Raw genomic sequence first — 25688 nt, 5'->3', positions numbered from 1 at the left:
TTACAGAGCCTCACCTTCCTCACCCATCTTGAAAAGGAGTCAGAGGGGCAGTGCTGGATGGCGTCACTACTGCCACTCACGGGGAGCCTCCGTCTGCTGCTGTTTACACACACTGGCTCAGTCCACACACATCGGCCAACCCAGGCTTCTTACAAAGTGGTTACTTTTGGTCTTATGGGTTTTTTTAGTATTGTGTGTATGGTTATTTTGTTTGTTTTATATTAATATAAGTTCTCACTCTACAAACCTAATTTGCTTGGAACTCACTATATAAGCTAAGCTGTCCTTAAACTCATAGAGTGCCTGGACTGAAAGGCACGCACTACCATGGGGGAGGGGGGGGTGGCTCCTCTATTATGAGACTTGCTCTTGGGCTGGGGATTTAGCTCAGTGGTAGACCGCTTACCCAGGAAGCGCAAGGCCCTGGGTTCTGTCCCCAGCTCCAAAAAAAAAGAACCAAAAAAAAAAAAAAAAAAAAAAGACTTGTTCTTGCTATCTAGCCCAGGCTAGCCTGAGACTGTGTTTTCAACCTCCACGAGTCAGGCTGCTACAGAGCCAGACAGATCAGTGATTCAAACTACACCCTTCTGGGTTGAACCCCAACCTTCCAGACTCAGATGGGAAGGGAGAGAGACAGACAAGATACCAAACTATTCTAGCTAGCCTGTGAGCTGAAAGTCAGGCAAACACTGTCTTTTGGCCCCCAGTCAAGCCATAGCTGAGAAATCTAAAGGAGGAGTAAAGCCTGGTGCCTCAGGTCTGTCATCCCAGACACTTAGGAGCTCAATCAAGTTCAAGGCTCAACTAGGCAACTTAGTGAGACCTGATCTCAAAAAGGTTAGAGGACAGGGACATAGTACCTTTGCTCTGCATGTGGGAAGCCCTCATTACAGGCCAATACCTGGCTGGGCTGGTACCCGTTGGGTTTGGAGTGTATGGGGTGAAGAAATAAGACAAAGAGCAGTCCAAAGACATATTCAGAACAGGATATATCTGAACCCCCAAACTATGTTTTGTTGTTTTATTAGATTTGTGGATTAGTCACAAGCAAATCCTTCCTTTATTCTTTAACTTGGATAAAGTCGGCCCCATGTCCTAATGTTTTTATGACAGCTACAAAATCACTTTAAATACGATATTTTGTCAGTGTCCCACTAAGTTAAACTTGCTTATTCATTCAGACATCTGCTCCTGTGATCTCCAGCTTTCCCTTTCCTCTAAATTTTCCTTGTGCTTCTGTAATTTAAGCTCTTGTTAACTGAAACCCTGAACTATATCCACTTTTGCTTTTCTTTTTTCTTTTCTTTTATTGGATATTTTCTTTATTTACACTTCAAATGTTACCCTCTCCAGAAACCTTCCATCCCTTCCCTCCACTGCTTCTAGGAGTGTGCTCCCCCACCCACTCCCTACCACCTCCTGGCCCTGACATTCCCCTACACTGGGGCATCCAGCCTTCACAGGACCAAGGGCCTCTCCTCCCATTGATGCCAGACAAGGCCATCCTCTGCTACATATGCAGCTAGAGCCATGGGTCTGTCCCTGTGTACTCTTTGGTTGGTGGTTTATTCCCTGGGAGCTCTGGTTGGTTGATATTGTTGTTCTTCCTACGGGGTTGCAAACCCCTTCATCTCCTAAAGTCCTTTCTCTAACTCCTCCATTGGGGTCCCTGTGCTCAGTTCAAAGGTTGGCTGAGAGAATCCGACTCTGTATTTGTCATGATCTGGCAGAGTCTCTCAGGAGACAGCCATATCAGGCTCCTGTCAGCATGCACCTCTTGGCATCCCCAATAGTGACTGGGTTTGGTGGCTGTATGTGGGCTGGATGCCCATATGTGGCAGTCTCTGGATGGCCTTTCTTCAGTCTCTGATCCTAGCTTTGTCTCCGTATCTCCTCCTGTGAGTATCTTGTTCCCCCTTCTGAGAAGAGCTGAAGCATCCACACTTTGGTCATCCTACTTCCTGAGCTTCATGTGGTCTGTGGATTGCATCTGGGGTGTTCCAAGCTTTCAGGCTAATATCCACTTATCAGTGAGTGCATATTAGGAAAGCACCTGTGGGAGGGTGGGGTGGATGAGGAGGACAGAGCCGAGGTCCACTTCCACGTGTGGCACTACGCATGGGGCCCAGCAGTGGGTACTGAACTTAACACCTGCTTCTGGCACAGAGTGTGACACCAAAGGGAGCAGCTGTGGGTTGCTGGACAGGGGCGCAGCGAGTCCTTTGGCCCCAACACCCCTCTATCTCCATGGCTTGGGTGTGGTGTGGTGGGTGTGCCTTTTTTCTAAGCATTGGTCTACATAGTGAATTCTAGGATAGTCAAGGTTACAAGAGAAACCCCCACCTCAAAAATAAATTAATTAAAAATAAAGAGAGCAAGTTTGAGGCCAGCAGACTGAGAGCCAGTTAAGCATCCCCAGAGTCGGCCACTGTGAAAGCAGCTGAGTTACCCATGGCAGGAGGTTAAAGGGACATGGTGAGCAGTGAGGGGATTCTAAACATCTGAAAGGTGAACTTTCAGAGCAATGCTCTGCTGACTGTGCAGGAGAGAGCTGAAGGGTGAAGTGTTGTTTTTAACAAAATCTTTTTTTTTTCTTTTTTTCGGAGCTGGGGACTGAACCCAGGGCCTTGCGGTTGCTAGGCAAGTGCTCTACCACTGAGCCAAATCCCCAACCCTGTTTTTAACAAAATCTTAAACATTCCATTTTACCAGTAAAGACTTGGGAGCTAGATGCTGGGGTAAAGGTCTGCTGGCTCAGGGAGGCAGAGAAAGTACCCAGCTGACCTCCTTCTCAGCTGATGTTCCAGAAGAAAAGGCAGTTCTTCTCCACACCACCTCAAAGACCTCGAACCGAAATCTCCCTGCCTTCCACTTCCTATGTGTCTTTCTATTCATCCTCCTGAGTTCCCCTACTCTCTGTGATTTCTTTCCCTGTGTTTACTCCCTGTCAACTGATTGCTTGGTCCACCTCTTGACCCATGGATGACTTTATTTAAACCTGTCTACGATAATCAGAAAGCTCTTGGATTAAAGATGTGTGCTAGAGCTGAGCCATACCACAACTAGAAACAGGTTTTTTCCAGTAAATAACACAGTGTGATCAAATATCCTGTATCAGAGAAGATATTCCCAAGAAAAGAAGCCCAAGAAGTGAGAAGAGTCTGGATAGAAATGTCCACTCCCGGGGCTGGGGATTTAGCTCAGTGGTAGAGTGCTTACCTAGGAAGCGCAAGGCCCTGGGTTCAGTCCCCAGCTCCTAAAAAAAAGAACTACAAAAAAAAAAGAAAGAAAGAAAAGAAATGTTCACTCCCACCCCAGCAGAGGAGAGGACAAGGCTGGGCCTGCATGAAAGGTGCCTAATAGCCAGAAGAGGCAACAACAGCTCACCCCGGGCTTTCTGAAAGAATAGCCAGGGGACAGAGAAGAGCTCTTTTCAGATCGGTGACTGGGATGGACCAGGGAAGGAGGAGATTTAGGTACTGATTCGGATCACACAGGGGCTGTACTGGCAGGAGTGTTGCACTCCCATGGGCATGGAGTCCAAGCAAAGGGAGAACAGGGCTCTTACAAGAGACCTGGGTAAGGACAACCAGCAGTATCCCACTGTCAGACTGAAGCCAGGAGCTAGAAAAATGAAAAACTGGAGAGAATGCAGACAACCTCTTATACCAAGATTCTCGAGTGGCAAGCAGTGACAGATGGCATCTAGTCAGGCAGAGAGAACTAAGCCCTGTAAGGCCAGAGGACATGGCTGCAACTTTGTGGCCCTGGCTGGATGCTCTTCTCCATTTGGGATAATGGAATCACTGTGGGATGTCTGTAACTTTAATGTCTGTGAGTTACCTGGTGTAGGGCTGGGGAAACAGCTTAGTGGTTAAAGATGCTTCCCATGAAGCCTATGGACCTGTGTTTGAGCCCCATGACCCACAAGGAGGAGGAAAGAGCTGATCCCACACTGTGACACCTGACACCCTGGAATTCAGACACGAGCACCTTTTTAAGAATGGGGTCTATAGAGTACCCTCACAACAAAAGCAGAAAGATCCAGGACTAGGCAACATTTTAGCCTTTAACTCACTCTCGGTGCTCCCCCAAACGACTGCCTGGTCCCCCTAGAACAGACACTAGGGCAGGTCTAGAATATTCTGATAAGTCTGAATAAGTAGACCCTTAATGCAATGAGAACAAAACAGACTTGCCAGCAACGGACAATATTGCCCTGGAAGTCACGATGGTGATGGGGGCAGAAGACCCTCTTCAGTCTTCTATCAAGCCAAGTAATCACATAACCTTTCTTTAGGGGGTCACCTGAGCTGTCCTAGTACTTCCAATTAGAGTCAGCCCATGGGATAGTGAGTGAACCAATGGATTGTGGTCCCTGTCCTTAGTGTGGAAGGAATCTGCATGTGCCTCTGTAGCTGTCTAAACTCCTTCACAATCTTCTCAGGACAGAATGGAGAGACTGCCATATATGTCATGCCAGGTGAGACTGAAGGACCAGGTAAGGTGTTGGCATTCCTTGCAGTGGGGGAGAGGGTCAGTGGCAAAGAAGCCCAAGCATTTCTCAATTGGAGAAAGGTCCTGAAGAAAAAAGGAATGTATATGAGGGCTGAGGCAAGATCACATGTTGCAGGCCAGCCTGGGTTACACAGAGACCTAAGAATACAGCTAGACCCAATCTCAAAAGGGCCGGGGGAGGGTTACTTTGCAGAAATTTCTTCTGAATTTTTCACTTAACAAGAACCTTAGTGTACACCCCAAATACACACACAACAAAGCAAGAGCTGGTCACCAGGTGGAGAACAGACGCAGTGGGAAGAAGTAGACCTCTGTTCTCAAAGATCGAAGGAAAAGTCACACTTTCTGTCCTCCCTCTCCAGGACAAGAACTCAGCCACAGACACAAGAACCATTTCAGAAGCCACACAGGTAACTAAAGCGTCACCTCAAACTGTACCCTCTCTACAGGAACCCTGAACTTCCAGGCAACAGACCTTCCAGAACACCAGCTGCCCTGGATGGCTTCTGACTTAACAGGTATGCACACACCTTCTTTCTGGTCTCAGCCAAGGCACAGCCTAAAAACCTGGCAATTGGTGACACAGGCTTGTCATCCCAGGTACTCAGAAGGCTGAGACAAATTCAAAGGCTGGTTGCAAGTTCAAGGCCAGCCTGGAACACTTGGGAAGTCCCGTCACAGAATAAAAATTAAGAGGAAAAAGTAAGAATCGGGCTGAGGAGGCAGCAGAGTCGGTAACTGCTTAGCATGCATGAAGCCCTAGGCTCAATCCTATGAACTGCGGGGGAAGAAGGGGACCCAAAAAACAGCTCAATCTGCAATGCACTTTAGGGCTAGACAGACAAGCAAGGTTCCATCTCTAGGATCCATACAGAGGAAGAAGAGAACTAAGTTAACCTCCCTCCACCGGTAGCCTGGTATACACCGGCAAACACACACACAATTAATTAATTAATTAATTTGCTAATTAATTAATTAGCCCGTCCATTTATTTTTAAAAGAGCTGTGGACATAGCTCAGTGGTAGAGTGCATAAGGTCCTAGGTCAATCAACAGTACTGCCAAAATCAGGCAGACAGACAGACTGACAGACAGGCAGGCAGGCAACAGACACACACACACAGCCAATCAATTAACTTTTAAAAGGGATGGGGACATAGTTTAGTGATGGAGTGCATAAGGTCCGAGGTTCAATCAACAGTACTGCCAAAAACAGGCACACACATACACACAGAGAGACAGAAAGAGACACAGAGAGAGACGAGAGACAGAGAGACAGAGAGACAGAGACAGAGAGGGCTTGACATACGACTCAGCGCTTACGAGGGCTTGCCACCAAGACTGTCAATCTGAGTTCGATCCCTGGGATCTACAAGGTAACTGACTCCAACCCCGGGAGCCCTTCAGCCCACAGCAGACCACTCGGTCCCCTCCGCCCCGGTTCCGGTCCAGGCACGCCTACCCGCGCCCTGCAACGGGACACGGGGGTCCACAGCGGCCCCGGGAGCACGACACGGAAGACCCCGCAAAGGGAAGTCGCGCGACAGGATCGACTCGGACTGTGTGCATGCCGGAAGGCAGCGGACAGCTCCTTCCCATGGCGTCGGTACGGTCGGGCAGCGCGCGCAGCGCCTGGGGAACTCGCAGACCCGACCACTCGGCCACTTACCCGAGTTGAGGAGCCGAGTGCTGCAGCAGCGGCTCAGATCTCCCTCCTCTCCGCCGGTGCCTATGTATCGCGAGACTTCCGCGAGGGTCTCGCGAGATCTGAGAAAACGGCCCGTAAAGAATCAAATATGCGCGCCACAGGCGTGTCCTGAGAACAACTGCTGTCCTGCCAAGGGGCTGGAAACCACACTGAGCCAGGGTGCCTGTCCCTCAGGGCGCTCTTCGAACGCCACCCAGTGCGCCGTAATGTGTGGAGTAGCACTGCTTGGGAGGGAACGTTTGTTTTGCTTTTGTGTCAGTGTTTCTCTGTGTAGCCTCTAACTCACAAAGATCTTCCTAGTGCTGGATGGAATTAAAAGGCTTGCACCACAACTGCTGGGCATGGAAAGTAAACATAGCTTTGGAAAGTTGATTTTTCTCTGAATCTTGCCACTGTGTATGTATACACAGGTTGTTTTGTTTGGGGCGGTGTTTTGATTGGTTAGCTTGTTTCATTTTCTTTCCTTTGTAAATGAGAATTCCTGGGAAGAAATTGTGACTGTAAAGGCGGATTGGCTGGTTGCCTTCGGTAACGTTGCCGGTCCAGAGCCTGTTGTAATTTGTCTTGGGCTCTATCTTTAACCCCCGTCATACCCATTGCTTACCCGCCTCTGTGTCAGCTCTAACGTGTTGTGACTTATGGATAAAAACCTCTTGGAATACATTAAAACCCAGTTTCTACCAACCAAAAGCCCACGAACTGCATGAGAAGCATATAGCTGCTATTTCTCTGCTTTGCTATAACTGCCTACTTAAATCTTCCACTAGTCTATTTGTTTTCATGTTTTATTATTTTATGGGTGTTTTGTGTGCATACATGATGCCCATAGAGACCAGATGAGGACAACAGATCCTCTGAAATGGGAGTTAGATGTCTATGCGCCAAGATGTATGCGCTGAGCATTGAATCTGGGGTCTCTCGAAGAGCAACCAATGATCTTAACCCGAGCCATTTCTCCGCCCCACCACCAAGAAAGATTTTGTTTGCTTTGGTTTTTGTTGTTGTTTGTTTCGTTTTGTTTTGATTTGTCTGGTTTGGGTTTTTAAAGGCAGGGTTTCTCTGTGTGCCTCAAGGCTGCCTCCACCTGCCTTTGCACCCCACCCCCAACTGCTGAGAATAAAGTAATGCGCCGCCTGTCCCCCACCAATGTATTTTTAAAGTGCCTTGATTCATGACTTTCTTTATTCTGTTACTATAAAAATTTCCTCACTGCTTCCAGACTGGAACATGGAATTTGGGGTAACTTAATTTTAAGTCTGTGTTTCTGGGACATTTGGCTCAAGAATAAACGACCTGTCCATCTCGGTGGTAGTGGCACATGTGTCTAATCCCAGCACTCTGGAGGCAGAGGCAGGAGTTTCTCTGTGAGTTCAAGGCCAGCCTGGACTACAAAGGAAGTTCCAGGACACCCAGAGCTACACAGAGAAACTCTACCTGGAAAAACCAAAAAGTAAAAACATTGGGCTGGAGAGATGGCTAAACCGTGAAGAGCATTGACTGCTCTCCCAGAGGTCCTGAGTTCAATTTCCCACAACTACATGGTGGCTCACAACTATGTGTAATCTGTCTGTAATGTGTCTGGTGTGTCTGAAGACAGCAACGGTTTCCTCATTATATATAAAATAATAAATCTTTCAAAAATAAATAAACACAAAAGATTCTTGCATCCGTTTTGAGATGAATGTTGTATTTTGGGGTCAAGCTGAGAAACAGAATCTTACCCTGTACCCCAGGTTGGCCTGGACCTCACAGCAACCCATCAGCCTTCTGAGTGTCCTGAAACAGCCCTGCTCCTCAACTGGCCCTTTGGTTATCAGACTATTGAAGCAAAGGGCCGAGGGCTGGAGAGATGGCTCCGCGGTTAAGAGCACTGACTGCTCTTCCAGAGGTCCCGAGTTCAATTCCCAGCAACCACACGGTGGCTCCCAGCCATCTGTAATGGGATCTGATGCCTTCTCCGGGTGTACATACAGATAGAGCACTGATATTACCTAAAGGTAATAAATAAATCTTTAGAAAAAGAGAAAGAGCCACAAGACACTAGATATCCTCCCAAGGAAAAGGCTAACACCTGGAAGAACTCTCCAGAAGAATGATTTCTTGTTTGTCAGCTGAGGGTGAGCAAAGATCAGTGCTGAGACACTGATGGGACTGAACACACAGCCTCCTCCTGCCTTTCTCTTCAATCTTCCAATCTTCTTCATCAACCTTAGACCCCTGACACTGGGACTTGGGGACACACTAGATCGAGCTTCGTGTCCCTCTTCCCACTGAGGCCACACTGGGCAAATTCCCTTTTTTTTTTTTTAAGATTTATTTATATGTAAATACACTGTACCTGTCTTCAGACTCACCCGAAGAAGGCATCAGATCCCATTACAGATGGTTGTGAGCCACCATGTGGTTGTTGGGAATTGAACTCAGGGCCTCTGGAAGAGCAGTCAGTGTTCTTTTTTTTTTTTTTTTTCCCGGAGCTGGGGACCGAACCCAGGGCCTTGCGGTTGCTAGGCAAGCGCTCTACCACTGAGCTAAATCCCCAACCCCTGCAGTCAGTGTTCTTAACCACTGAGCCATCTCTCCAGCCCCCAATTCCCTTTTTCTGATTTGCTATCAACTTGGCTCTTTGAAATTATTGAGGGGGAGTGGCCAAGCCTGGCTTGTTGGGACCCAGCCTGTGCCACTTACACACTTAACCCCTCCCCCTCACTCCTCTCCCTCCCATTACCGCCTTCCCCCCAACAATCACGTTCACTGAGGGTTCAGTCTTAGCAGGACCAAGGGCTTCCCTTCGACTGGTGCTCTACTAGGCTATTCATTGCTACCTATGAGGTTGGAGCCCAGGGTCAGTCCATGTATAGTCTTTGGGTAGTGGCTTAGTCCCTGGAAGCTCTGGTTGGTTGGCATTGTTGTTCATATGGGGTCTCGAGCCCCTTCAAGCTCTTCCAGTCCTTTCTCTGATTCCTTCAACGGGGGTCCCGTTCTCAGTTCAGTGGTTTGCTGCTGGCATTCGCCTATGTATTTGCTGTATTCTAGCTGTGTCTCTCAGGAGAGATCTACATAAGAACAAGTACTCTCTTTTTTTTTTTTTTTTTTTTTTTTCCGGAGCTGGGGACCGAACCCAGGGCCTTGTGCTTGCTAGGCAAGCGCTCTACCACTGAGCTAAATCCCCAACCCAAGAACAAGTACTCTTAACCACTAAGCCAACTCTCCATCTCCAACAGTATCTTTTTTTTTTTTAATTTTTTAAAGGACAACTGAATTTCTTTTTTATTTTATTTTTTATTTTATTTTATTTATTATATATAAGTACACTGTAGCTGTCTTCAGATACACTAGAAGAGGGCATCAGATCTCTTTACAGATGGTTGTGAGCCACCATGTGGTTGTGGGAATTGAACTCAGGACCTCTGGAAGAGCAGTCGGGTGCTCTTAACCGCTGAGCCACCTCTCCAGCCCTCCAACAGTATCTTTTTTTTTTTTAAAGATTTATTCATTTATTATATGTAAGTACACTGTAGCTGTCTTCAGATACACCAGAAGAGGGAATCGGATCTCTTTACAGATGGTTGTGAGCCACCATGTGGTTGCTGGGAATTGAACTCATGACCTCTGGAAGAGCAGTCGGGTGCTCTTAACCACTGAGCCATCTCTCCAGCCCCCAACAGTATCTTTTAAGGAGGAGAACTTCCACTAAGAAACTGTGCTTTCTACGGAAGCTGCTGCAGGGCTGACTGACTAATCAGCACCTCCAGATTTGTGGGGAGGCTGGGAGGCTGCAAATGTTGAGCCTAATGAGAACTTAGTTTCGACTATTCAGCCTCCCTAAATAGCCATTCCTTGCCCACTTGTGTATCTGACCTAATATCCTGTGAGTAACAGATAAAACCTCTCAGAATGCATTAACTTAACAACCTCTAATATCCATCAACTAAAAGGCTAAATAAATGTCATCAGATAATAGCTAAGGCATATAGCCCAGATTTCTCTGCAGTGCTGTAGCTGTGCAGAGAAACCTACTTAGTTTCTACCAGTGTATTTGAAAAACTGGCCTGACTGCTAGGCAGTGGTGGTGATGGTGTCCGCCTTTAATTCCAGCACTCAGGAGGCCAGGGCAAGTGGATTGAGTTAGAGGCCAGCCTGGTCTATATGAGAGCTCCAGGCCAGCCAGGGGGGATATAAAGAGAAACCCTATCTCGAAAACAAAAACTGAGAAAAGTGTTTCGACTTAGGACTTTTCTCTGTTATTATAAAAACTTACTAAATGTGTATTCCTTAGCCAGTTAGTCAGATCGGGCTCTGGAATAAACTCGTATGTCCTTTGAAGTGAGAGCCATGTTTTGCACCAACACTTTGTGGTGTAGGAGCCCTCTGCCCTCAGTTACCCATTTTAGATGTCAGCAAGGCTGACCTCACGCAGTCCCACTCTGTGAACCCAGCACAGACCCACTGAGGAAGCTATGTAGCAACTGCGATGACTTGAGGCCAAAGTGTGAATCTGGTTTCATTTTTTTTTTTCTTTTTTTCAGAGCTGGGGACCGAACCTAGGGCCTTGCGCTTGCTAGGCAAGCGCTCTACCACTGAGCTAAATCCCCAACCCCGTGAATCTCGTTTCAAACACCCTGTGCCAGACTTTTTACCATGAAAAGCTTTTGTGAATTCCAGCAGCCATTTTTACCCAGGCCAAGTGGGAACACTTCCCCAGAGTGCCCAGCAGGCCCATGGTAAGTGCAAACAGGGCTTTTACAGCGCACGAACTGCTGCTAATGGTGAGACACAACTTCCATGGCCTCTCTGGGTCTATAAGGATGGGCTTTTTCCATGGATTTTGTTTATTTATGTGTGTGGGTATCTTGCTGGAATGTACGTGTCTCTGCACCACGTTAGTGCAGTGTCCATGAAGACTAGAACAGGACATTGGATTCCCTGGGACTAATTACTAATGGTTGTTAGCTGCTAGGTGAGTGCTGAGACTTGAGCCTGGGTCTTCTGGAGAAAGAGCTCTCTCTCCACCCCAAGTCTCTCTGTCTCTGTCTCTGTCTCTGTCTCTCTCTCACACACACACACACACACACACACACAAATACTCACAAATGATAACCATGTAACCCATTCTTCTCTAAAGCTGAGTGGCATTCACAGTGGAACAAGTGCCTTGCTTCGTGCTTTGGCAATGACTTTTATGGGCTTTAGAGCACACAAGTATCATAGCAGTATATTCTTACACCCAAAAAAATAAAACAAAACCAAAGCTCCCTGAGCCCAGGCATGAATTCACACTGAATGCCTGCCTCCCCCTAAGGGTTCTGTCTGTCTGAAGATGCATTGCCAGTGTTCACCTCTAGGGGTCGTCTCTGCCTGAAGAAATGTTGCTGCTGTTCACCAAAGCAGAGAGCAATCCCTCTATTGAAACCTCAGCCTGCGCCTCTTTCCACCAGGCAGACTTGCGGTGCTCAGAGAGCACCACACGACTGCCTGCTTCTAGGAGCTGAAGATATCCCATAAGGCCAGAGCCAGGTATGTCTGTCCTCTGCAGCTCAGGCTGACATTAAAGTTCCGATCCTCCTCTCTTTGCTGGAATTGCAGGCATGCATTGCCACACCTGGTCTATGTAGTGCTGGGGATGGAACCCAGGGCTTCATAAATGCCAGGCAAGCACTCTACCACTGAGCCACACCCCCAGCCTAGTAAAAAGGATCCATTGCTTTCTTTTTTTTTTTTTTTTTTTTTTTTTCTTCTCGGAGCTGGGGACCGAACCCAGGGCCTTGGGCTTGCTAGGCAAGCGCTCTACCACTGAGCTAAATCCCCAACCCCGATCCATTGCTTTCTTTTCCCCCTCCCTGGTCCTTGAATACCAGGTCTATTTGTTTTGTTTTAGGGGTGCTAAGGAATCTACTTAGGGCCTTTCACACACTAGATAGGCTCTTCCCTGCTGAGCCTTAATGCCAGCCCAACAAATCAATGGTCCCTCTCCCTCCCTTCCTTTATTTGTTTGTTTATATTTTTCGGGACAGGGTCTCTCTGTGTAGCCCTGGCTGTACCGGAATTCGATCTGTAGACCAGGCTGGCCTCCAAGTCACAAGACACAGAGATCCTCCTGCCTCCTGAAAGGCGTGTGCCACCCCCTAGCTTTCTTTTTCCTTTTTTTTTTTTTTTTTTTTTTTCTTTTTTTCAGAGCTGGGGACCGAACCCAGGGCCTTGCGCTTGCTAGGCAAACACTCTACCACTGAGCTAAATCCCCAACCCCTTTCTTTTTCCTTTTATACCCTTCACTCTCCACTCAGCTCCCTCATGACATTCTCTTCAAACATGGCGTGAGCCGGGGTGGCAGTGCACACTAGTAATCCCGGCATTTGGGAAGCAAGGCAGGAGGTCTGTGGGCTAATAGCCAGTTTGGGTTAACTCAACCTCAAAAAACAAACAGATGAATAAACAAAAGCCAGAAAAATAAAGTCACAATAGAGATCGTGGTTTGCTTCCAGCACTTAAAAGCCTTGGGAGGAAAGGGTTCCTTTGGCTCACTCATCCCAACCACAGTCCATCACCGAAGGAGATCAAAGTGGGCTCTCAGGGCGGGAACCTGGAGGCTGTAATTCAACGGGAGACCAGACCGCCACCGCGGGGTGTGGGTGCTGCTTACTGGCTTGTTCCTCAGTCTTGCTCACCCCGCTTTCTCATACAACTCAGGCTCACCTGCCTAGGAATGCACCCCTCCCCCCACAGGGCTGCCCCGCCCCCATCAGTCAGTAATCAAGACTCACATGCTCACCCACAGGCCGAGCTGATAGAGGCAATCCCTCAGTCGGATTCTTTCTTCCCAGACATAGGTAGGTTTGTGTCAAATGGCCAATATACTTGTTTATATTGTGTGCGGTGTGTGTGTGTGTGTGTGTGTGTGTGTGTGTGTGTGTGTGTGTGCGCGCCCCCGCATGTGGGGGGTCAGGACCAACTTTCAGGGGTTGGTTCTCTCTTGCTGCTACAGGGGTCCCAGAGACTGCACTGGCGTCAGCAAGCCCCGTTTTCTCACTGAGCCATTGTGCGCCCCATTCTTAGCACTCGTTCACAGTCCTTGATTACGGTTTTTTTTAATCTCTTAAACCCCAGTGCCTCGGGGTGCTGTTCATATCCACAACTCAGCTTGGATCCACGCTCCAGACAGACGCGCTCCCGGAAGGGCGGGGCAGAATCACTGCTTGGTGGAGCCCTTCCTCCCATGGTACTGTGTGGCTAACAGATAGACCTCTGCGGACTCTTTCCTGCTAGCCTCCGGTTTCACGACCCTTGTGCTTCGGAATTCCTGGGCTAGTCTCTTCTGCAGCAGGTGGCTTTTACTTCCGGCCCAGGTTTTACACAGCAGTGTCCCCCCGGGGTGCAGGATGTCCACAGCCATGTCCACAAGGGTAAGGCACAAGCTTATGAGCCTGTCATGATCAAGGTCTCGGATCCCAGTGGCATTCGGTGCCATGTCACTCAGAATCACATCCGCTCTCCTTCTGGGAAGCAGTTCTAAAATTCTCTGGAAAGTTCTGGGGTCAGTCACATCAGCAGGGCACAGAAAAGTTGCTCCTGCCAAAGGGAACATGTGAAGAAGATCGACCCCGAGCACGAAGCCCATGGGAGAGCTGGAATCTATGGAAGTAACACACTGTGTTATTACACCATGAATCTCCCTACCAAAATACAAGCCACAAAATGAAGTCAGGCACCAAGACCAAGGTTAACAGCTAACATGCATATATGTGCATAAAAGACCTTTTGTATGAAGACACGTGAGTTAGATGTAATGGCACAGGCTACAATCCCAGCACTTGGGAGGCTGAGGCAGGAGGACTGTCACAAGTTCAAGGCTAGTTTGAGATACCAAGTAAGATCTTGTCTCTCAAAGTTGAAAAAAACAAGTAGTGGAAGGTAGGGTGTCCTCTACTTCCCTTGGCACAGTTGGGGAAGCTGAGGCCTGAAAAGGAAATGGTCTCACGATCATTGTGACTAACAAGCAGAGGTTGGACCACACCCAAGGTACTGAAGCCCACTGTGCTGTCAGTTCGCTGCTCTAGGCTGCTTTTCTCCAGGATTCTTCTTCCAAATGACTCTTTATTTTGTGTATGCTTTGGTTCTAAAATGGGAATCCCGCTAGGTAGTCCAGGCTAGCCCACCACATAAGTTCCTAACTTAACACAGTGAGTGCTTAAGGTTACAGATGGGCACCACCATACCCAGGTCCCAACAGTCCTTTTTGGTTTTTATGTTTGTTTGCTTTTTACTCCTTGAGACAATCTCACTATGTAGCCCAGGCTAGCCTCAAATTCAGAGAATGGATGCTTCTGCCTCTAAAGGGCAAGAATCAAAGGCGTGTGAGACCATGCTCTGCTATTTGTTCTGTAGATTTATTATTTATTTACATATGTGTGTTTACATATGTGAATGTGCACTCAAGTACAGTTGCCTGTAGAGTCCAGGGCCTGGATGTGAAGTTAAGATTGGGAGCTGCCTGACAAGGGTGCTGGGAACTGAACTTGAGTCCTCTGTGAGAACAGTGCCCTCTCCAGTCCTTAATTTTTCTCTTTTGGTTCTTTAAGAACCATGTGACTCAGGCCTGGAATTCCTGGTTCTCCTGCCTCCACCTTCAGAGTGCTAGGGTCACCGGTGTGGCCAACAAAGCTGGACAATGTCACAGGTTCAGCTGTTTTCTCTCTTTCCTATTTGGGCACCATTTCACATACAGAATATTAAGTCTCTATAGAACCGCACACATGCATGAACACACAGACACACACTCACATGCACACATGTACTCACACACATGTGCGCACACACATACATGCACACACACATGCACACACACATGCACTCACTCACACACTTACTCACATGCATGAGCTCACACACATGCACGCACACACACATGCACTCACACACACACACGTACACACACGTACACATACACATATACACACACTCACGCACAATAGTACACTGCCTATCGAAGCCCCAGAGTAAGGAATCCAGAGACCCCAGGCATGAGGCCTTTCCTGAGGTTCTGGAGGTGGCAACCCCAGTGGGACCTCCATGAGCTCCTAGGCTTCAGGGACACATTAATCGTCCTGTCCCCCCAAACCCTGCTGTCTTGGGGTTTCTATTGCTGTGATAAAACACCATGACCGGGCTGGAGAGATGGCTCAGCGGTTAAGAGCATTGACTGCTCTTCCAGAGGTCCTGAGTTCAAATCCCAGCAACCACATGGTGGCTCACAACCATCTGTAATGGGATCCGATGCCCTCTTCTGGTGTGTCTGAAGGCAGTGACAGTGTACTCACATAAAATAAAATAAATAAATAAATCTTTAAAACACCATGACCAGAAAAAACCAAGTTGGAGAAGAAAGGGTTCATTTGACTTACACTTCCATATCACTGTTACCAAAAGAAGCCAGAACAGGAACTCAATCAAGGCTGGAGCCTGGAGGCAGGAGCTGATACAGAAGCCATGGAGGGTGCTGCCTGCTTCCCCTGGCTTGCTCAGCCTGCTTTCTTTTTTTTTTTTTCGGATTTTTTTTTTTTTTTTGGTTCTTTTTTTCGGAGCTGGGGACCGAACCCAGGGCCTTGCGCTTCCTAGGTAAGCGCTCTACCACTGAGCTAAATCCCCAGCCCCTCAGCCTGCTTTCTTATAGAACCCAGGACCACCGGCCCAGGACGAAACCCTTTCCTACCCACATTGTTCTGGTCATGGTGCTTATCATAGCACTAGAAAGCAAAGTACGCCATTATTGTTTAGTTTTCTGGGCTTTTTGTTTTGTTTTGAGAGAGGGACATGGTACAAAGCCCAGGCTGGCCGCCAACTCACGTGGTTTTCTTCTTGTTCTTTTTAAACATCTTATTTAATTTCGTGTGTTAGAGTGTATATGCAAGTAGGCACGCGCCGCGGCACACTGTGGAGTCCACAGGGGCCAATTCTCCCCTCCACAGTGAAAATCCTGGGGGGTGAACCCAGGCCGCCAGCCTCAGCATCATGCACCATTCAACCAGCAAGGCAGTGGTTCTCAACCTTCGTCCTGCTGCGACCCTTTAATACAGTTTCTCACGCTGTGGTGACCTCTCCCCACCCCGACCATAGTTATTTCTGTTGCTGCTTTGTCACTGTCACTTTGCTGCTGTTATGAATCGTGACATAAATAGCTAACATGCAGGCTATCTGAAATGCTACTTGCAGAGTGAAAACCACTGCTGACTAAGCCATGGTCTTCATAGCATCACCACCACCCGGTATTCCCTCCCCAACCCCCTACCTCTACCCTTTTTTTCTGAGTGTCAACATACCATGTAGCTGGGATGATCTTGAATTTCTAATCCCGCTTCACCTCCTAGGCCTACGGGAACCTAACTTAGCTTAGCAGCTGAGCTCCGTCCCCAGCCTGTGACTATTTCTGTAACTCCCATTTCTAAACCTACTTAGAAAGCTCCTCAAACAATGTCTCTGGGTAATGAGCTGCTCACTAGCACTCCCTCCAGCTCATGGCAGTCAGAGGAGCTGGGTGTAACATGCAGGTCCCACCTGCTCCTGTGGCGTTGACGCTCTGCACTGCCACCTGACTCCAGGCCCCGGGAGCTGCCCCGCAGTCCAGCACCCGGAGCCCAGGCCTCAGGATGTGATGCTTCTCATTCATCTCCAGGAGCTTGAAGGCGCTGCGGCAGCGGTAACTCTCCGCCTTTGCGGCCTTCACAAACGGGTCCTTTAGATGGCGCATCAACCACAGGTGCTCGGCGCCTGTCCGGCCCTTGTAGTGACACACTGCTGTGTGTAACCTCCGAACCTTAAGGGGAACGCCTACCAGCTTCGGATACCTGGAATGGTGAGAAAGGAGTTAGCAGGTGGACATTACACAGAGGCAAGGGATGTCCCCTTGGTTTGCTTTCTACCTTACATATCGAGGTAAGGTCGCTAACTTGCCAGTCTATCTCACCAGCTTTCCCCAGGGACCCCTTTTCTCTGCCTCCCCAGTACTGGCGTTACATTTGGTCAGCACACAAGTACAGAATTTTGTAGGTTCTGGGCATCCGAACTCCAACGCTCACGCACGCACAGCTTTATCTGAGGAGCCCATAAACTTATTTCCACGTTGCAAGCCTCATTCTCTCACGTCTGTTTGAACAAGAATAAATATCGTATGCCCGTGTCCCGCTCCCCGGGAGGAGAGTCTGTAGCACACTTTACTGAACTCCCCACTACTATCATCCACTCCGCTCCCGCATGCAACAGGAGCCCTTTTAGTGCAGGAGGACACAGTAACTCCACTCACCCAGTCATTGCAGATTGCTGGCGGTTTCCTCCCGCCGCCGGAAGTCCCGCCCTAACTTCCAAAGAGAGGCTCCGCCCCGGGGAAGTTCGGTCTAGGGCGCCAAGGTACGGATGGTTGTGGTGCTTAAGACCTGGGTGCGGGAGAGACGCGGGAGATCGGGGATGCTGGAATGTCGGGGGAGATCTGGAGAGGGGAGGGGGCGGAAAGGCTAGGGAGCTGCTTCAAGCCCACCAGGAAAACTGGAGTGCTGGGTAGAAATGAGATCAGGAAGACCAGAACTACAGAAGGTAGGGAGCGGAAAGGAGAGGGAGAGGCGACCTGGGCGGCAAGTAGCTACTGGGGCAGTTTGCAGCCTGACTGTGTCAGGCATAGCCCATGGAAGGGAGGCTAGGGAACGGCATTTGCAGAGTGCCCCCTGCAGGCAGGTTCTGGGCTCTGCACTCAATGTACATTGTCTCCAACACCTGCCAGTTAACCTCAATTCAGACCAGATAGTTGCCAGCAGCCCAAACCCTGGCACTTGAAATTTCCTTGACACGCATCCGATTTACTATCACAGCTACCGACGCTGATGGGACACTAATGTCAAGGACACCCTTGTTTGCTTATAGGCTCTGCCATTTGACCCCATTTCAAATTTTGACCGAACATTCGTTTTCTCCTCAGAAAATAAGAAAGCCTTACACTGTTCTTAGTTCTCACTATATGGCTCAGCTTTTGAGAACAAGGCTGATTGGAGCTGGGGTGCTATCACCTGTGAAATGCCTGTTTCACATGCATGAGAACCTAAGTTCGAAGCTCAGAACCCACATTTAAAAAAAAAAAAAAGTGTGGCTTGCACCTATAACCTACCTCAGTGCCAGGAAGTAGAGATAGTTTGGTCCCCGGCACAGTTTGGTCAGCTAGTCTAGCTGAATCCATGCGCTACAGGCTCCAATGAAAGACCTTGTCTCATTCATATGTATCTGTATATATGTATATGTGCAGATAGATAATTAGATAGACAGACAGACAGACAGACAGACAGACAGACAGGGATGGCTCAGTGGTTAAGAGTACTTGGCATTGTGTTTTGATTCCCAGCACCCATGTAAGGTGGCTTACAACTGCCTGTAACTCCAGCTTCAGGGGACCCATCTTCCTCTTCTGGCTTCCATGGGTAGCCACACGAATCTGTGCATACAGAGACCATACACACACACACACACACACACACACACACACACACACACACACACACATACATAAAAGCAAAATCTTTGTAACATAAGGTATGGGCTGGAAATAACACCGGCTGCTCCTGGAGAGAGGATGGAGATCAGGTTCCCAGCACCCAAATGGTGGCTCACAACCATCTTTAACTCTAGCTCCAAGGGAGCCAACACCCTCTTCTGACCTCCTTGGCTATCCTGGAACTCACTCTGTAGATTAAGCTGGCCTCAAACTCAGAGATCTGCCTACCTCTGCCTCCCGAGTGCTGGAATTAAAGGCATGCGCCACCATGCCTGAATATATATATATATATATATATATGTATATATATATATATAATTGTAAGGCAGAGAGCAATTGAGGAAGGCACCTAATGTCAACTGTGGTCTCCACACACAGATGGGGACACCCATATGCATACATGCACATGTCACACACACAAAGGAGGCTAACAGCCATCTCTATCTGTGGACTCAGTGTTAGACCAATTCAACCAGTAAATCAAAATTATTCCCCAGCCCAAATTAACTTTGTTTGTAAGAACCACCTACCCCCACATTATAAGCCCAGCGACTGTGTGAGATTTTCAGAGTGTGCCATTTGCAGAGGGGAAAAGTGTGGGGACATTTTGTTTGAAGCAATGCCAACCGACAAAACCGTAGCCACACCCATTCTACGGGATTCCAATCTATGTGCTCACAGCTCCCTTCACTGAGTAGCTGAACACGCTGGTACACGCCTGTCATCTTGCACTTAGGTTGTTGAGGCGGGGAGAGTGTGAGTTGAAGTCCAGACTGGAGGGGGCTGGAGAGATGGCTCAGTGGTTAAGAGCACCGACTGCTCTTCCAGAGGTCATGAGTTCAATTCCCAGCAACCACATGGTGGCTCACAGCCATCTGTAATGGTGTCCGATGCCCTCTTCTGGTGTGTCTGAAGACAGCTGCAGTGTACTTATATATAATAAATAAAATTAAAAAAAAAAAAAGAAGTCCAGACTGGAGTACATGGCACAACTCTGTCTCATTTCAAATACTTGCAAAACAAAACCATGCATCTGTGTGCAATATGAGGACACCTGTCATTACTCACTACATGAAAACGATTTACATAGTTTGTGTGTAAAGTGGGCTGGAGGATGTGTGTAAGGTACAGGCAAACATGCCATTTCATAGAAGTGATTTCATCGCGGCTTCGATTCTGGCATCCGTGGCAGGGCAGGGTATTCCTGGTACAGTCACCTGTGGAGATGAAGGACAGCTATATACGGCTGGTGCTTGATAAAAGATGGCTGACTTTGCTGCATTCAGAAGCCAGAGCCTCAGGCACAAGCAAGTTAGGACACAGGCCCATGATAAGCCTAGTTCTTCTCCTGACATGCCTCATCACCACGCCCAAGCTTCCAGGTCCCTTTTCTCTCCCTCTTTCTTATTCTTTTTAAAAAATTAACATATATATATATATATATTGTGTGTATGGGGTTTAAAAAAAGACTTATTTTTATGTTCATTGATGTTTTGCCTGTATGTATGTCTGTGTAAGGGGCCACATGATCTTGAGTTGGAGTTATAGACCATTGTGAACCACCATGCAGTTACTAGGAATTGAACCTGATAACCTCTGGAAGAGCAGCCACTCTCTTAACCACTGAGCCGTTTCTCCAGCTGGAGTATAGGAGTTTTGTTCACAGTTTATATATATATATATATATGTGTGTGTGTGTGTGTGCCTTGTACCCAGAGATACCAGAAGAGGGCATCAGAACATCCACCATGTGGATGCTAGGAATGGAACCGCAGTCCTCTGCAAGGTCCTCTTAACCACTGCCATCTCTCCGACCCTTGTTAAAGTTCCTTTTCCTATACACTGCAACCTCTTAGTTCCAGCTTTTGGATACTGCCTTAGCCAGTTGAGGCTGAGAAACAATAAAAATAAGAAGCTTGGTCTGGGAGCTGAGAAGGTGGCTCGAGGCTGGGAAGGTAGCTCAGTACTGAGGGTGTGGCTCAGTGGTAGAGTCCCTGCCTAGAATCCTCCAGTGAGGGGCTGGGGGTGTGGCTCAGTGGTAGAGCCCCTGCCTAGGATCCCCCAGTGAGGGGCTGGGGGTGTGGCTCAGTGGTAGAGCCCCTGCCTAGGATCCCCCAGTGAGGGGCTGGGGGTGTGGCTCAGTGGTAGAGCCCCTGCCTAGGATCCCCCAGTGAGGAGCTGGGGGCGTGGCTCAGTGGTAGAGCACCTGATTAGAATCCCCCAGTGAGGGGCTGGGGGCGTGGTCCAGTGGGAGAGCACTAGCCTAGCATGTTCAAGGCTTAGAATTCCATCCCCGGAACTGTAAATAAAATAATGATGAGAATAAATGAAAAGGGGGACCACAAAGGCACATTTGTACATGCCCTATTAAACCACAAGGCGTATCCTGTGACTGGGTGATGACCAGTAGGCCATACCGTTCACCTCTCCCAGAGTTTATCTACCTCCCACCTGGCCACAACAGTGCACATATGGTGCATACTCTAACAGACCACAGGCCAAGCAGACCCCATTTTCTTATCCGCTTCCCAGGACCCAGGAGAGCATGAGCACCTCCAGGCTTTATACCCTCGTGCTGGTACTACAGCCTCAGCGAGTTCTCCTGGGCATGAAGAAGAGGGGCTTTGGTGCTGGCCGCTGGAATGGCTTCGGGGGCAAGGTGCAGGAAGGAGAGACCATTGAGGATGGGGCTAAGAGGTGAGGAAAAGGAATGTCTGACCACAGAGCCAGCCTAGCTAGGGATGAGGACCTGAGAGTCGGAAACATACTCTTGAGACAGACAGATGCTACATAAACCAAGCTGGCTTTGAACTCACAGAGATCTACTGTCTTTACTTCCAAAGGGTTGGGATTAAAGGCATGGGCCACCATGCCTGGCTTTTAAATTTTCTTTAAGGGTCTTTTTTTTTTTTATGTGCATTGGTACTTTGCCCACATGTACATCTGTATGAGGGTCCTAGATCCACTGAAACTAGAATTACAGTGTGAACTGCTGGGAATTTAACCCCGGTCCTCTGGGAGAATAGTCAGTGCTTTCAATTGCTAAACCACCTCCCTATCCCGCGTAAAGGGTCTTTCTATGTAGTCCAGGTGGGTATCAAACCCCCAATTTTTCTGCTTCAACCTCCTTAGCATTAGGATTATAGGTGCGCAATGGCATGTCTATATTTATGAAGTTCAAGTTAATTCCTAGACTGGTTATGGCAACGCCTCTGCAGAACGTCCTCCTGGAAAATGCAGATCACAAGTCCTGGGCTGTTGTCCATCCGTGTAAGCATGGATACCATGGATACCATGCTCATGAGCTGGCTAATGCCCATGTCTTTCCTTACCTGTCCAGGGAGCTTCTGGAAGAAAGTGGTCTGAGAGTGGATACACTGCACAAGGTAGGCCATATCTCATTTGAGTTTGTGGGCTCCCCCGAGCTGATGGACGTGCATATCTTCTCTACCGACCACGTGCATGGGACACCCACAGAGAGTGAAGGTGAGCCGAGGGCAGGGAAGGATACCCAGACTCACCTGCCTGCCTAGGAGAAAAGAATCACCCTTGCCAAGTCTAGGCCCCAAGTCTGCCTGCCTTCGTATCTTTGCTTAGCGTCTGAGCCAGGGCAGCCAGACAAATCAGCCTTGTAGCCTGGGGTGAGTGACAGAATAGGGAAATCAGCCAAACATATTGGTACACGCATTTTTATCCCAACACTTGAGAGGAAGAGGAGGGGTATCTCTGGGAGCTCCAAGCCAACCTGATCTACACTGTGAGACCTTGTTTCCAAAACAAAGGGAAGAAGAATCAGGTGGTGGTGGTGCACGCCTTTAATCCCAGCACTTGCAGAGCCAGGCAGATCTCTAGTTTGAGACCAGCTACTGGTCTACAGTGTGAGTTCCAGGACAATCAGGGCTACACAGAGAAACCCTGTCTTTAAAAAAAATAAAAATAAAAAGAGGAAAAAGAAGAGGAAGGGGGAAAAAGGGAAAGAAGAGGAGGAGGAGGAGGAAGAGGAGGGAGAGGAGGAAGAGGAGGAGGAAGAGGAAGAGGTGGAAGAGGAGGAGGAAGAGGAAGAGGAGGAGGAGGAGGAGGAGGAGGAGGAGGAGGAGGAGGAGGAGGAGGAGGAGGAGGAGGAGGAGGAGGAGGCGGCCAAGCAGCGGCGGCAGCAGGCACAGGGACCCGAGTTCCATCCCCAGCAGTGACATGAACCATGCGGTGTTTCATGTCTACAATCCCAACACAGGACATTAGGTCTCAGAAACAAGTTAAAAATAACCAGGTGTATTTAGGCATGTCCACTAAGGCAGAAAGACAGAATCTGAAGTAATCCTGGGCTACAGACTAGCCTGGGCACCATACTCAATGCCAGGTCAGCCAGCGCTCCAAAGAAAGTCCCTGTATCCCAGAAAACAAAGCAGGCACGGTGGTGTCGCACATCTGTAAACCCAGGGATGTGAGGAAAGAGGACTGCCACTCATTCCAGAGCGGCCTGGGCTGCAGTGTAGAAGCGCTGTCTCCAGACACCCCAGAGGATGAAGAGACAAGGGTCAGAGGTTAAGAGCACTTGCTCTTGCAGAGGACCCACGTGCTTTTGCCAGTACCAAAGGGCTGCTCACCCTTGTCCACACTCAGTTCCAGGGGATCTGATGCCCTCTTCTGGTGTCCATAGGAACTACATATGCAGTTTCTAGGCGAAATTCTCATACACATAAAATAATTTTTACAAAATGTTTAAAGAGGGAAGAATATTAGAAAACTGGTTCACCAGTTACGATCACATACTGCTCTTCCAGAGAACCCGTGTTTGATTCCCAGCACCCACATCGGGTGGCTCTTTGACCTCTATGGGCCTCCACCAACACACGGACATACATGCAAGTAAACATAATATAAAAATCTGTAAAAAAAAATTTTTTTTATTAAAAACCACCACCAAAAACGTCCAAACCACTGGAGAGAGATTTCAACAGTTACGAGCACTCACTGGTCTTCCAAAGGACCCAGGTTTGCTCTCTAGGACCTGCACTAGTCAGTGTGACTGGATCAAACTCTGGCTCCTATTCTGGCCTCCTCTAGTACCCACGCACTCGTGACATTCGTTCGCACAGACATATTCAGATATATAACAGAGCTCTGTGTTCAAGGCCAGCCAGGGCTAAATAGTGAGACCATGTCTCAAACAAAACAAAATGTCCAAACAGATATTTACACGGACCCGGGGGTAATCCCTCTCAGGTCAACTGAAATCTATGTTCTTCCTCTCCCACCTCCACCCCCTCCCCCACCCCCGATTCAGAAATGCGCCCTCAGTGGTTCCAACTGGACCAGATCCCCTTTGCCGACATGTGGCCGGACGACAGCTACTGGTTCCCACTCCTGCTTCAGAAGAAGAAGTTCTGTGGACACTTCAAGTTCCATGGTCAGGACACCATCCTCAGTTACTCCCTGCGGGAGGTGGATGAGTTCTAATACAGAGAGAGGTCTGACTGGTTCTAGCCATTCCGGTTGCAACACAGCCACTGCAAGCTGTCACTCCAAGGACACAGGCAGGGGCTGGTATTTTCTGTTTGCAAGGTGTCCCGAGGTTGAAATGTAAAATGTCACCAATACACCAATATGTTTCAATTCTTCATCCCCGCCTACTGGTCCTGTTTTAGAAGGTTGTGGCACCTTTAGGAGCCAGAGCCCTGATGACAGAACTGAGTCACTGGGGGTTGGAGAGATGGAGGATGGACCGTAAGGCTTTATAGGTGAGCTCACACTCCTGCTACTGTGTCTGTCATGCCTTCCACGATGGACTGTATCCCCTTGATGGATGAGCCAAAATGAACCACGGCTCCCCTAAACTGCTGTGTGTCTACAGTGTCAAGCGGTACAGAGACCCTGCCAGGCAGCCAGGCAATTCTTTGTCTTGTCCCACTACCCCAAACAGGGTAGACAGACACCCAAAGATAAGGTAAGGACTCTTCTCATGCAGGAGTGGCAGTCTAAATGGAAAAGGAGACTCTCTGAAGTGCTTGGTGGCAGCAGGATGTCAGGCAAGAGCAAGCACCCCAAGAAAAACTGCAGAGAGCAGGGTGCCACTGCTAGAGCCATGGGTCTCAGGAGGCAGCTGGGAATGGTGTCTCAGAGCAAGACAAGTGTTCTCTGACAGTCGGCTGGGCTGCCAACCAGGACCTGGACTCCAGCTAGGGGCTGGTCTGACTGAAAGGCTGTGTCTAGGATGTTATATGAACACAGGTAAGGCCTCCTAGGCTGAGACTAGTAAGCAAATCAGGTAAAGCTAACCAACCAGGAGAGTCTGCAAAACCTGATGAAGACAACCTGCTACAGGGCTCCCATCCTGATCACGGCTCCATCCCCCATCCCCCACCCCTCCCCGGTGCATATTCCTGGGTGATGGCTGTACTGAACCTAATGGCGGGGGTGCCAGGACCTCCAGGCTGGACTTAGACGGGAACCACACAATGTGGGCAGTAATCGGTGGAGAGCATGCTGTCCCATTTCATGCTGCATCCTAGCTGTTCTTAACTACTTCACATAAAACACTCCTCCCTCAGGAAGAGGGAGCCTTTAAGGAAACACCAAGAGGGCTGGGCTGAGTCAGCGGTACTGTTCTTGCAGAAGACCAGAGTTCGGTTCCCAGCACCCACAATAGGCAGCCATATCCACCTGCACCTCCACCCTCTTCTGGCTTCCATGGGCACCAGCACGTCTCCCATAAATTACATAATTTACAGTACACACAGGCACACACACACACACACACACACACACACACACACACACACACACATCATGATCAACAGCCAACTACATTGTTAGCTGAAACTCACTAAGCCTAAAGGGGTGGAGACTTACGTGCCGAGAGGCATTGCTGCAGCCCCCTCCTCTTGGGTTCATTTTTAGTTTAGGTGCGTTGGGGTGGGGGTGACATGCATATGAGTACAGG

The 25688-nt window shown here is 48.7% G+C and overlaps 3 protein-coding genes across 6 annotated transcripts in view; 1 reads left to right on the top strand and 2 right to left on the bottom strand.

Annotated features, from left to right (window-relative positions):
* The window catches only part of Mad1l1 (mitotic arrest deficient 1 like 1), a 310787-nt gene extending 304557 nt beyond the window's left edge, over window positions 1-6230 (bottom strand). Inside the window, 1 exon segment of the mRNA NM_001109387.1 lies at window positions 6187-6230. The gene's annotated coding sequence lies outside the window, so the exon portion shown is untranslated.
* A 6430-nt stretch (window positions 6231-12660) lies between these two features.
* Window positions 12661-17565, bottom strand: Mrm2 (mitochondrial rRNA methyltransferase 2). The gene is given in 3 exon segments (NM_001107125.1): window positions 12661-13851; window positions 16771-17060; window positions 17516-17565. Coding segments are annotated over 3 exon segments (741 nt in total). The 5' UTR covers window positions 17524-17565; the 3' UTR covers window positions 12661-13408.
* Window positions 16837-24582, top strand: Nudt1 (nudix hydrolase 1). Of its 4 annotated transcripts, none has more exons than XM_087577601.1 (4): window positions 16837-17148; window positions 21281-21445; window positions 22089-22234; window positions 24033-24368. In XM_087577601.1, the coding sequence occupies exons 1-4, from the start codon at window positions 17066-17068 to the stop codon at window positions 24203-24205; spliced, it is 567 nt and encodes a 188-aa protein (XP_087433727.1). In that variant the 5' UTR covers window positions 16837-17065; the 3' UTR covers window positions 24206-24368.
* The last annotated feature ends 1106 nt before the right edge of the window (window positions 24583-25688 follow it).

The sequence above is a fragment of the Rattus norvegicus genome, chromosome 12, assembly GCF_021556685.1.
Source record: "Rattus norvegicus strain SHRSP/BbbUtx chromosome 12, alternate assembly SHRSP_T2T, whole genome shotgun sequence".
Taxonomy (NCBI): Eukaryota; Metazoa; Chordata; class Mammalia; order Rodentia; family Muridae; genus Rattus; species Rattus norvegicus.
Note: the sequence above shows the minus strand (reverse complement) of the source record. Positions and strands in the feature narration are given on the sequence as shown.

Bases quoted from the DNA above. Each gene is read 5' to 3' on its own strand.
- Nudt1 (XM_087577601.1), top strand. From the start codon at position 17,066: ATGGTGAGAAAGGAGTTAGCAGGTGGACATTACACAGAGGCAAGGGAT. The intron at 17,149-21,280 runs GTAAGGTCGCTA...TCCGCTTCCCAG, and splicing joins TTTCTACCTTACATATCGAG to GACCCAGGAGAGCATGAGCA. The intron at 22,235-24,032 runs GTGAGCCGAGGG...CCCCCGATTCAG, and splicing joins GACACCCACAGAGAGTGAAG to AAATGCGCCCTCAGTGGTTC.